At 48.9% G+C, this 12,500-nt stretch overlaps 2 protein-coding genes across 3 annotated transcripts in view; one reads left to right on the top strand and one right to left on the bottom strand.

The window, feature by feature from the left end:
- Positions 1-12,500, top strand: part of LOC147011748 (alpha-N-acetylgalactosaminide alpha-2,6-sialyltransferase 2-like) — a 98,152-nt gene that overhangs the window by 85,514 nt on the left and 138 nt on the right. For both annotated transcript variants that reach the window (XM_085857960.1, XM_085857959.1), the window contains exon 10: positions 12,049-12,500. This exon is cut by the window's right edge and continues 138 nt beyond it. In XM_085857960.1, the coding sequence (XP_085714086.1) occupies positions 12,049-12,246 (198 nt within the window). In that variant the 3' untranslated portion in view covers positions 12,247-12,500. The remainder of the gene's footprint in view (positions 1-12,048) is intronic.
- The window catches only part of ST8SIA3 (ST8 alpha-N-acetyl-neuraminide alpha-2,8-sialyltransferase 3), a 38,269-nt gene continuing 37,679 nt past the window's right edge, over positions 11,911-12,500 (bottom strand). Inside the window, exon 5 of the mRNA XM_085857962.1 lies at positions 11,911-12,500. This exon is cut by the window's right edge and continues 1,144 nt beyond it. The gene's annotated coding sequence lies outside the window, so the exon portion shown is untranslated.

The raw sequence follows: 12,500 nt of genomic DNA, 5'->3' as shown, positions 1-12,500 counted from the left end.
GTCAAATTTGGCGAACAACGCTATCCCACGCGGGGGGCCGATTGGCACGATCGTGGTGAGGCCGAAAGGCACACCCGTGACTAGTTCCCGGCGTTAGTCCGAGAGGGTCACGACAGAATTGTCTGTCCGGTGGGCGACGTGCCGCGATTCGAGTTACGTGGTCGCTCGCACGCCGGCGGGCGCGAATTCGCGACACTGGTGTCAGGAGTGGGATACAAACTCATCCCCCTCCTCGCGGCACTGGTGTCGGAGAGCGGGAAAACGGGCTCTCCTGTCTCCAGCTAAATTCACGGGAATCGGTCCAGGGGTGAGAGGAGCGATCCCCGATTCCCTCCAAATTATGTGCGATTCAAATTAACCCTTTACGAGAAATAAGATGGCGTCTCAAGGCGAGCGAGTGCCAGGTGTATTAGGTATGTGTAGTCATGTTGGATCCATGGCCCAGGTCGGTTCTTTTCATAATTATAACCCCACCACTAACTGTGGTCAGTGGGAGCGGCTTGAGCACGAACTTTGCCGGCAAACGGAGTCGCACAATGGCAGGGCGATCGCACCTCAGCACAGCACGGAGCGGGCTGATATTAATGGCACAGCACGAGGCGTGAGCTCCCAGTCACCGGTTCAAGGCACGTGGTCACGGCATGTGCCATGGCAGGCGTGGCGGGATGACTATGCAAGCATTGGCAGGCTTCAGGCACAATTGGGGGATGTCTTGGAAAAGGTGAAGCATTATGAAGAATATATTGAGGAGGTGCAAAGTGGAGTGGACGAGTCACAACGGCACGCAGACGAGCTTCAGAAAAATTACGTGTACGGGGGGGGGGGGGGGGGACACAGCGATTGGACGATTTACTGGAACGAATTCGGTGGCAAAAACATGACTTGGCCAATAGAGTCGACGAACTATGTGGGGAAAAAGAATTTGGTAGTGTTTTATACCCGTCAGTTGGAATATGCGAAGAGCAAACTGAACAAAAGAATAGAGGAACAGCACATTGGTATCTCCCAGGAAAGGAAACAATGGGAGGAAGAATGGAAAACCGAGCTTGAAAACAAACAAAAGGAGCATGACTTGGAAGTAAAACAATTAATGGAAAAATTATTGGAGGAAGCAAGGCGGTTCAAAGAACTGGAGGGGAGAGTGAGGGAAATACAGTTGGAAGAGAAAAAATGTGAACACGATGGGGAGTTGGAACAATTGAAGGAAGAGATAAGAACAGGCAATCATGAAAGAGAAAGCCTAGAATGGAAGATAAAAAGAGGAAAGAGACAGCTGGAGGAAAGGACAGAGGAATTGCTGGAAAAGTCTGAAAAAGAATTGCTGAAAAGGGGGGGGAAGGGGGAATTGTTGATGCTCTGGGGAAAGAGGATAGCTGGCTTGCTTGGGTCCCGCGACGAGCGACTCCACTGCGACCTCGACCGCGCTCCCGGCTTCCCCTCTCTGCAGCTCCCCGACAGACTCCGAACCCCGACAGACTGACTCTCCTCCAGACCCGTCTTGACTGCTGCCACACTCCACCGCCGCCACACCTCTCCAACTCGCCCGAGCCCAAAAACTGACTGAATTCGCCCCGCGCTCGGCGCTTTATAGTACGGCAGGAGAACCCATATGCAAATTTCTGGATTAGAACGAGCTCAGGGGTGGAGCCACGCTCGCCCATTGGACGGAGAAAAAGGGGCGTGAATCTCCCCTGATCCTTAAATTTGCATATACCGATTCTACTCCGACGCGCCTGGAGGCGGGGCCAAATCGCCCCGCGCTTGCTGATAGGACGGATAAGAAGTGGGCGTGTATCATTCCTGATCCGACTTCTCCTCGGAAAGGCCGCTTCTTGCACCTGTGGCTCAGCGCGCGTCCCGCACGAGGCCAGGACAGCCTGACACTCGGCGTTCACAAGCGGCGCGGGAATGTCCGCAGAAGGAGAGGTGAAGGTGGTGGAGGGTCTAAAGTTGCGGTCCCTGGCCATGGTGACGCTTGGAATGGCGGTGATGCGATGGTTGCGGGATGGTGTGCTGTGAAGGTGAAGGTCGTGGCTGTTGGCGTTGTTGTGAAGCGGCGTTGCGGTTGGTGGTTGTTGTGTGATGGCGGTTGAGACGTGGTTGGCTCAAAATAAAGATAGAACAGAAAAAAAGGCTATCTTAAAGGGTCGCAGCCAGAATAAATCACATTTATTCCCTCTAAACAACGGGTTTGGGCTAACTACACATGTACTTACAGGGATATCTCACCTACAGGACCTGAATGGTGGTTTGCGAATTTCCTCAACCACAACACTACCCCCTCCCCTTTTTACAGACTCGTCCCGAGTCAAATTTTTGTGTGCCATCATGTGTAGTTCTCCCCTAGTACGTTTTACCTTCGGATCCCTGAGTGCGACATTCATGGTATTCGTGTCCCCAAAATAAATAACCTGAGGGCTGAGTGTCTAACTAAACAAACCCACTCACATGGACGACTTAAATAAAATTGCCGGCGCTAAGACAGACATGCCGGGGGCGCACTCATATGTACAGTACATCTTAACCTTAACTTACAAATTTTACACTAAACCATGGCCCAGGATCAATGGACTCTGCAAAAAGAAAGCAGTTAGCAGGGAGCCAGGCTGCTCGCATGCAGTCTCTGGCTCAAACAATGCAGGTGACAGGGAACGTGGCCGGCTGCTCACACGCAGTCCAAGGCCTTCCCTTTTTAAAATGAACCCAGTGAACCACAACGGTGCATGGGCTGCACAAACGCAGTCTCCGTGCCAGCTCAAGTGGCACACGCAATGAACACAACGGATGGATGGATGGATGGATTAATGGATGGACGCAAACACGGTGCACGGGCCGCCACTGCAGGCCCATGTTGTAGCTGCCAACAGGGCAGTTCTTGCAGCTTGCAAACTGTTGCCTTGATCCTGGCGCACATGGAAATGAACAGGGGGGGCAAAGCAAAATTGAACGGGACTGGTGAACAGGGGCAGTGGGCATGGCATGGCATGGCAAAGGCAGCAGGCAAACGCAGCCTGCAGAACAGGGCTGCTGCAGGCAAACACAGCCGGCAGATGAACTGGCCGGCACAGGCCTTGCAGAAAACAGCTGCAGACGATCCGGCCGGTACAGACCTTGCAGCACAGCAGCTGCAGACGATCCGGCCGGTACAGGCCTCGTAGCAAAACAACAGCCGTTGAAGTTGGCCTGCCTTTCGCCTTGAGATGGAGGTTGGTGGAGGGAGTGCGGTGGTGCTGGCCACTCGGAAGGCGGGCTCGGACCTACCCTACGGTCTCCCTCCCACCTATCGCCTTTGCCTGTCACTGTCCATACCCACTCCCTTAATTTGTCAAGCCCAATTTAGCCCCAACTTATTATTATTATTATTATTATTATTATTATTATTATTATTATTATTTGATTTCCTTTTTTACTTCCCCATTATAAATCGTCCCCTAACCCCCTTTATCGTCCTTGTTCGGCTAACCTATCGTCTACTATCCTACTCCCAACCCCTACATTCCCTTCCCGGAGGGGAACAAGGGAGAGCTAGCGTCCTGTGCCGAGGCCCAACTCAAGCCTCAGGATGGCCTCCCCAGAGTTCAGCGATCGATAACACAAAGAGGGTCCAGCAGCCCACAACGAGAGCGAAGGGATGGATGGTGCGGAGGGGTACACTTCCTAATCTACCCTATCCATTTACTGTTAAACTACCCCGGGGCTTTCAACAAGCGCCTCTCGCTTAAACTATTGGTTCTAAAAACCCAGATTCCCATCGCCTGTGTTGGTGTCCTTACAATTTCGGGCCTTGCCCCCCAATTTTCTTCCCGTGCCCTCACACGGTCTCATGGCTGGGACGCGTGGCTCCCCTTGGCAGGCACGACCCTCTGCCGATTCTCCAGCTATGGCACCCCCGGGCACTACACTGCCTCCGAGCCTACCAGCTCCCTAAACACCGGGGAGTGCCCCCCATGGCACCTCCCCTGAAACGCACACGTGGCAGGCTGGTTTCCCGGGCCCCTTTCCGAGGGTCACCCGTGCCCACAACACTGCCCACGCGGCTAATGGCGCCCCGGGCCCCTGCACCAAGCGGGCGCACCCGTGCCCACTATGCTATCCCGGCCCCCCATGGGCCCTTGGCCTACTGCGGCCGACTAGCCTGGTGCCCGGGGTACCCACTCAACGATACTCACCTTTCGCAGCCACGCTCCCAGCCCGTCAACAGGGCTCCAGCACCCCTCCAAACGGGTTTCGAGCCTACATTCCCACCAACAGCAAAACGACCTCCATTTTGTAAATTTGACTAACCCCCTAACTCACTCTACACTGACCCCGGGGTCCCTTGGGCGGGAGTCACTCCTCCCCCCAATCACTCATCGCACCATGCATTCCCCATTCGCTCATCTCACACAGACCCGCTGGCCTCACTCACTCACCAAGTACATGTTTCCACTCAACTCACCAACTCTTCAACACACACACACACCGCTGAATTCTGCCATCCTCCTAACTACATCCCCTAACTAACTCGTGCTCCCACGTCGTCCCTTAAACTATAGCACGTTCCATTTAACACTACGTAGCTAAACTACGTCCCCTCTACACACTCACAAGTCAGTCACTGTCTTCTAAATCATTAAAATCATTTCCCATCCTAAATCTGGCTAAAATCCCTCTACCTAATCCATTCCACGGGCCCCATGAGGACTTACCCCTGCCCCATGGAGCCGGTCTAACTAAGCTAACCCTTCCCCCTAACTCGTTTCCATCCTGTGCCCAGGTAAGGGGGTCTTCCACCCCTTGCCCGGGAATCCTGTTCACCCGAAAGCGAGGCTTTTTTTTTTTCCCCACATGCGCAGCACCAGTGCGGCAACTCACAGCTCACGCACTTTGCACCTACCCGTGACGTCATGCAGCTGCACGTGTACCTCGTCCCTCCTTGGACGGTACCATCCGGCAGGGATACCCCTCCTGCCGGATTCCAACCCCACGTGCAGCCATGACGTCACCGTGCGCATAAAAAAAACACAATTCCCACGTCTCGAGGGGTTCCCCACGCGAATACATGTGCTCTGCCCGTTGGAGCTTAACACACACGCCCGCGTGGAGAACCCATCCGGTCCAAATCCGTAATCCTGCCTAAACTTTGTCCGTCCGCGGGATCGGCAAATCCACCGCATGCGTTTCCGGACCGGGACTTCACTCCCGCAAGCGAGCACGTGGGGGCCTCGTGCGTTGCACAGCACTGACCTCGCGCTCGCTGCTGGGTGAACCCGGCACGGTGACCAATACATCTACAGCCGCTACTCGGCTTTTGTTCCTCTGTCGTAGTCGTCGTCTCCATTCCAACCACGCACACCTGCATGTCACAACGCTCACACTCCACTCCATTACACTCACATTCACACCGGGAGACGCGGCTGCGTGCTCCCGCATGCCGACCGACATCTCCCTCACATACAGCGACCTCACACACACTGTCGCCCTCACACTCGGTCGTTCACTCACGCATGCCACCTCCCTCGCACACGTGGCTCCACTCACTCGCGGCCTTCCACTCACTCGTGCCATTTCCCTCACACAAACCATTCCACTCACACACGCGGGGCACTCGCCCGCGGTGCCTCATCTACACACGGCGTGCTGGGAAGCACGCCCTTCGGCACACTTGCCACCACACCACTCACACACGGGGTCGCTTCCACACACGGGGATGCACTCACACCTTGCACCACACACACCGGGACAACCACACTGGGGATTCATGTCCCCACAAGGGTCTCCGGAGCCTCTATACCCCCCAAGCTCTCCGTGCACCTGTCCACAGCACCCGTCCCCTCGACCTCGCTCGACACGACCGAACTCACCTGGTCGTGACTCGCTCAAGGGGGCATACTCCCTCCCCTCGTTCCTGGAGGAGGCCATCCAGCTGCTCGCACCGGGTCCCGACACGCTCTGCGAGCTCACCCTCATCGTCCTCCACTAACTCTGTGTGTGTGTGTGTTCGTCTCTAACCCCGTCTTCATCGTGTAGTCTTCCCTCTATCGTTCCCATCTCCCGTGTCTCTGTACATTTATTAGTTTCTGTTGTCCACTTGTGTCTATTAGTCTCTGCTTCTTTCTGGCATCTTTCCCTTATCTTTATGTAGGTCAACCTTGCTTTCTCCTCAAGTCGCTCCCCTTCTTCCCTCTGTTTCACTCCTTGCTCTTTCACGATCTCCACGTACCTCATCCTTGCTTTCCGTCTTAATTGTTCTTTTCTCTCCCTCGCAATTCCTTTCACCTCGTCTCTTATCTCCCTCGTGCACGTCTCCGTCACCCCAATTAGTTTTTCCCTCTCGGTCACCGTCACGCTTCTCGCCCAATACGTTCCCCGAATTATTTTCTCCTTACCCGCCTCCACCGCGGGCCCGACAGCCGCCGCACCCCCTCCCAGCTCGCCCGCCCCCACACGCGGCGCCGCCACCCCAATCTCCCCCGTCGTCGCCCAGACCTGAAAATGTGGCGAAATGAGTTTTACCTCACAACATTCCTGTCACCTAAAAAATGAGTTTCAGTCCAAACTCAGCAAACTGCTATCTATACACAGCATTTGATAGCTCACACCATGCCTGACCGCTTGTGAAAAGGTTCACTCTGAAAACTGAAAATTTCATACGCAGAGGTCAAAGTAGATTATGTCGAACCAATATTGCCATTTTTCGCCCTGATGCCAACTTCACGGTGCTCTATTTTCCCTCTTTGTAATTATAAGGGACCTGGGGGATGTGGGGGGGGGGCGACAACAAAAATGATTCTGGAGCTTGTGGAGGCCTGGTTCTTAACCAGGTGGAGCAAGGCGGTATGTTTGATGGGAAGCCTGTTCCATGTGCTCTGATGAAATATTCCCAGATAACAGGCCTTTATCTCCTATTAGACAATGAACCAGCATTAACGAGGCATTTTGTAATTCGGTATTTTATTGGCAAACTCATTCCGTTTCCCATCAGACTCGTCACACTTTATGAAAGCCTCGTGGAACCGATCACTTAGTATGCAGTTACACTGTAGTATCACTTTGATCGAAGGCAGAAAAGGTCAAACATAGGGATATAAGCTGGTTCTAGGCTTCCAAAATGGTTCTTCCAGGCTGCAATACTCAAAACTACCATCAGAACTGCACAGAAATCTCAGAGTATAGGATCACATACTTCAATCACTGAACAAGGTACACCACTGCAGTGTTTGGAAATAAGTGGAGCCAGCCTGAAATTGCAAATTAATGCAAAAAAATCCTGCCATTGTCGACAAATCATCGTTGTCAACATCAACACCATCACCACCAGTGCTCGGTCAGTGTACATGTGTGGTCCTATTTTTATTTTTACAGTTCTTATACCCACAAAAATTGTTGCAAGACAAACCTGACCCACGACAGACCTCCTTCACAATGACTTTTCATGCAGTTACAATGGACACTCTCTGGAGCTGGGGCCATTGTCATATATGTGGTAGACAGTTCATTGTTTGATATTGTCTATCCATGTCCATCAGGTGATGGCATTAATCAAGGATTGAAGTGAGTGCCAAAATATCACAACTTTGAACAAGGCATGCCTGATGTGTTCAGTCAAGGCATCCTAAGGTGGAGGCATGTTCTACTCACGTGGCAATGATGATGCAAGGCAAATGCTTTGTACCTCACGTTGTTGATGTCTACTCATACAAATGACAAAAATCTTTTAAGCTGAGTAATTACGGAATCAGGCAGGCTGACTTGATTGCCAAGTTCAATGAATGCAGCGGTAAAGTGCTCAGATGCAGTCAAGCTAGATTGAGCTTTTTGTTTCCCCTTCCCATAAAATGTGCCCGTGGAGTCGCAACTGGTGAACGTATGAAGGCCAATCATTTCCTTAGATGCTTCCGGTCCAAGTGGTGATGTTAACTTTGTCGAATGTAGAATCCATGACTTATTCTTCACACCGGTAGTGAAGTACAAATGCGCAGAAGGTTTGTGACCTACACATATGACTATGACCGCTACATCTGTGTTGGGATGTTGAATCACGATACTGCTATGGCAGGTGCTGGCACGTTTACAATGAGGCAAAATACACACATTGTCTCCCTTTTCATGATCACATTTACTGACAGAAAGGAATCATGGATATTCAAGCTATGACATTCAGATCCATGCGCAATGTAGATATCAGCTTCAGTGGCACCAAAACAAGCATTTTCCTACTTCCAATGAATGAACAAATACTCTACAAGGACTTCCTCCTTTTTCCCATTTGTGAGGACCTTTTCTAATGTGTGAGGGTTTTCTACATTTTATTATAAATGCAGACAGTTAGTCTGCCACCACCACAATGTCACATTCCCTCAACAGTTTTGATACTGATGGATGAATATCTGTCCATGACAAAATCCAACCTATTGCTCTTGAATCTCTTCACGAGCTGGATTAGTCCAGTAAATGTAGCATCGGCGACCTCACCAAAAGTTGCTGGCATGTTTCGCAAGCTATAGAGAATGCTCATTCTATCAATTATGAGCGCACAACCATCTAGCATGATGGAGATCAAGTAACCTTTCTCTGAGCTCTCAATAGCATCAAGTAATGCTCAATAGCACCTTAGTTGTTTTCACCGTGGAGTCATCAGCTCTTGCAAGTAGAATTGAGACAGGAGATGATGAGTAGCAAATAATCTGCCAGAGATCAATGTGTCTATTCTGTGCTATGATTAGCAGTCGGGTAAGTAACTGCTTATCACTTGAGAAATTCATCACTCGGGTCCTCTGATAAGGACATTAAAAAAGCGTTGCAGTCGCTGGAAGCCCTCAGATAAAGGTTTATGGGCCCTCATACTTCTGTTATTGCAATTATCATTCACCATGCCAGTGATGGACCCCTCAGCTACGACCTCAGGTTAAATGGGAATATGCTTCATACTGATATCGGTGAATCGCTTTCTGAAAGGCTGTGCAGGTATGGAAATCCCCCAGCCTGACAATAAATTGATTGGTTAGGATCTCATCTTTCCATCTGATCTGCTGAACCTTGGAATAAATTGCTTGATCAAAAGTGAGGACCATGTGCAACAAAACCCAATTGATCAGCTGTTTCTCGACTTCGATTCAGAATTTATTTCACGGTCGACATATCTGTCGGCTAGGATTCAATCATGTACTGGCAAGTTATGAATGGCCAATTTTTCCAATGTCTCACCCTCCTGAAGAAAAGAATGCAAAGCAGACCACCCAGGAATAGTGGAGGGAATGTCACCATTCAATGTTGTCACAACATATGCCTATTTGATGACAAGAGCCTTGTTTAAGGTCTTGCCATGACAGTCATCACAAAACAGTGTTCACTTCATGAGGTATGTGGAGGGACCCCTGCTTTGTTTTTGTTTTTTTAAGATTATATTCTTCAATCTGACCGATAAAAGGTGTCAGAGACCGGGCGCCTTTCTTCATCGATTCCCTTTGAGGACAGGTGGACTCAAACACGGACTTGCACCATGTTACCATTATTGTGGTGGGTCATACCCTGCCCTGATAGGGTCTCTTCTCCGAAATCAATATGATCCTAAACAAGAGCTGTGGGAATGTTCTTTGAAAATTCATGGAGAACGCTGTCTTGTCCTTCTGGGGGTCTATGCTTGACTAAACAAGTCTCTAGGCCAATTATCGTGTCCACCGACCCACAATGCCAAAGCTTATTCACGATAGAGAGCAGCTGAAACGAGCCTGTCAAATGACAAAAGCCATTACCAGTGCAATGGATTTCCATGTTTGTTTATGACCCTTCAATGCTAAGTAAACAATATTCTCGCAGATTGATGTCAATCTGACATCGGCGTCATCATCCATCTCGACAAAGTTTGTCAATATAGGATCATCTGACCATCCAACACTCCAGGCAAAGGAGGTTATACACTAGTTGAATGGAGATGGTACCTTCATCAAATTCAAGCATAAAATCTGTGTCAGTCGGTGGCCATGGACAGTCCAGAGCAGGTGTTCTTTGCTTACATTCTTTATGATGACTGCTGCTTGGTAGATATGCCAAGTTATCATCGACATCACATGCTGAAGCACCTGAATGACAACTTGATTCAGTCTCAATGACTGAGATATCACCGTGCAGGTTGTTGTCAGCGTGCCACTTGTTGAGAGCATGTCAACGAATACAAATTGACTTTTGTTCTGTAGTTTTCCAGTTTACAGTAGTTTTCCTGAAAAGTCATTGAGGAAGGCATGAAATAATTTGCATTTACCCTTTTCACTTGTTCAGGAAGTTTGATAGTTTCACACTCTTGGAAGATTTACTGTTGAATTTACTGACCTGCTGTCAATGTCTCAGCTCCCATTAAGATGTCTTTTGTTGTTTTCTGAGACACTCTCATGTAGCATTCCACCTTATTGCAAATTATGTATACTGCAGGCAGGACATCTGCTCGGTCATGAAGATTCGATCGTGAACGTAATTTTTTTTTCCGTGGGCTTGGCTTTGGATGAAATGGATAGATAGAAGTAGAAGAACATTCAAATGACCCCTCAAACTCAGAGGAAATGGGCAGCAGCTTTTCCTTTAGATGCTTTTTCTCACTAAGTTTGATGAGATGCATATTTATGAAATGCTGATAACAGGTGGCATGAAGACCTGCTTCAACAATAATGTCACTGTACTGAAATTCAACGAAATGTTCGTGATCTTTTGCGATGACATTGGCAATCCTCGTCCATTCCTACCCACTTCTTTCAAACATTCATGATATTTACTCCCATCAAAGTGGAGGAAATGGGTGAAAAACGACATTTTCCACGATTTTGTGGTGCAGAAAGCACTTCAAAGGCGACTTTCCAGTTGACATGACCAACTGATTACGATGACATGGGCTCCACCATTTTGCACATCATGTGACATAAGCAAGCTTTCTGATTGGTCAAGAGATTCAAAAGCAGTGCCAACCACTCGTGATTCAATGTGAAGAAATAGTCCAACTAAAAAGCCGACTACCTCTAAACTGGCAGGAATCAAGACTTAAACTTTCAGTATAATTAGAAGTGAGCAGGATAGAACATTATAAATATATATGTGGAAAATTACATGCCCAGACCAGGAATCAAAAATTTTAAATTTAATTTAAATCAAAAAATTACATGCCCAGAGTCCTCCAGAAAACCATACCAGTTGAGAAAACCATGCCAATGCTCTGCCATCTGAGCTATCTGGGCAACCCACTGGCTGAGCAATGCAATTCTTCCACACATACAATTGCCACTCTCTTTCCCCCACTGCTTCCAGGGCACTCACTGCCAACCATAGGAGCAGCTGTCTGTGTAAGAATTGCATTGCTCATCTGGTTGATTGCCCAGTTATAGCTCAGATGGCAAAGCACTGGTATGGTTTTCCAGATCCAGAGAACCTGGGTTTGATTCCTGGTCTGGGCCTGTAATTTTTCCACATACATTTTTGATGTTCTATCCTGCTCACTTCTTATGATATTACTCCACCCCCTGTGGTGTTTAATGGCAGACATGGATGGGTCCCCCTACAGGGGGAAGACCCTCTTGTGAGCAGGCCCTAGCTGTTCCGATGGTTGGCAACGAGTGCCCTGGAAGCAGTGGGGGAAAGAGAGTGGCACCTGGATATGTGGAAGAATTGCGTTACTCAGCCAGTGGGTTGCCCAGATAGCTCAGATGACAGAGTGTTGGTATGGTTTCCAAAGGACCTGGGTTTGATTCCGATTCCTGGTCTGGGCCTGCAATTCTTCCACATATATTTATGACTTTCAGTTTCATGCTCGATCGTGTTCTGATCTTTGAAAACTAAAATTCATATTTTAGACCTTCCCTTCAGAACGAAAATGAATGATAAATGTGCACAGCTTGTGGCTTACATGTGAAAGCTTGATGTACAAAAACACTCATCATCGAGTCAATGTTTTCAGTGGGCAATTATTTTATTTCATTTCACCAAATTTAAAACTCGAGTATAACCAGTGCAAAGAACTGCGAAAGTCTGCTAAATCAATGCACCGATCAGAAAGCCCATATTCAATGGCGTGTACGTGCCTTTCAGGTGAGCGCCCTGGGTTTCCTGACCGAGAACTACAACAACTTTTCTTCTTATTACTGTGACCGCACATACACAAAGTTCATGCATTATGCAGATCACAGCTTCAACCAGGAGAAGGCGCTCTGGCAGAGGCTTCATGATGCTGGAGTTCTTCAGCTCTTCACTCGCAGAGATTCCCCAGTGTGGCTTGCAACCCCGTGACTGCTTTTTCTTGTAGAATGAAATATTAAATAATAATAACGAATAAATAATCGTGTGTAAAAACGTGGACAAGTTAGTGCTACAAACACCATTAAGATTCTCATTTTTGTTGGAGTTCTCATCTCATGATCAACCTCAACCTCTGCACCTCTCTACCTCTACACCTCTCTCCCTCTACCTCTAGTTCTCTCTCTGGTTGTAATAACCAAGTGCACTAGTTTAGAACTATCTACAAAGCCATAAATCTGGCAGAA

The sequence above is a fragment of the Eptatretus burgeri genome, chromosome 15 (genome assembly GCF_056783735.1).
Source record: "Eptatretus burgeri isolate ZD-2024b chromosome 15, Ebu_testis_v1, whole genome shotgun sequence".
NCBI lineage: Eukaryota > Metazoa > Chordata > Myxini > Myxiniformes > Myxinidae > Eptatretus > Eptatretus burgeri.
Note: the sequence above shows the minus strand (reverse complement) of the source record. Positions and strands in the feature narration are given on the sequence as shown.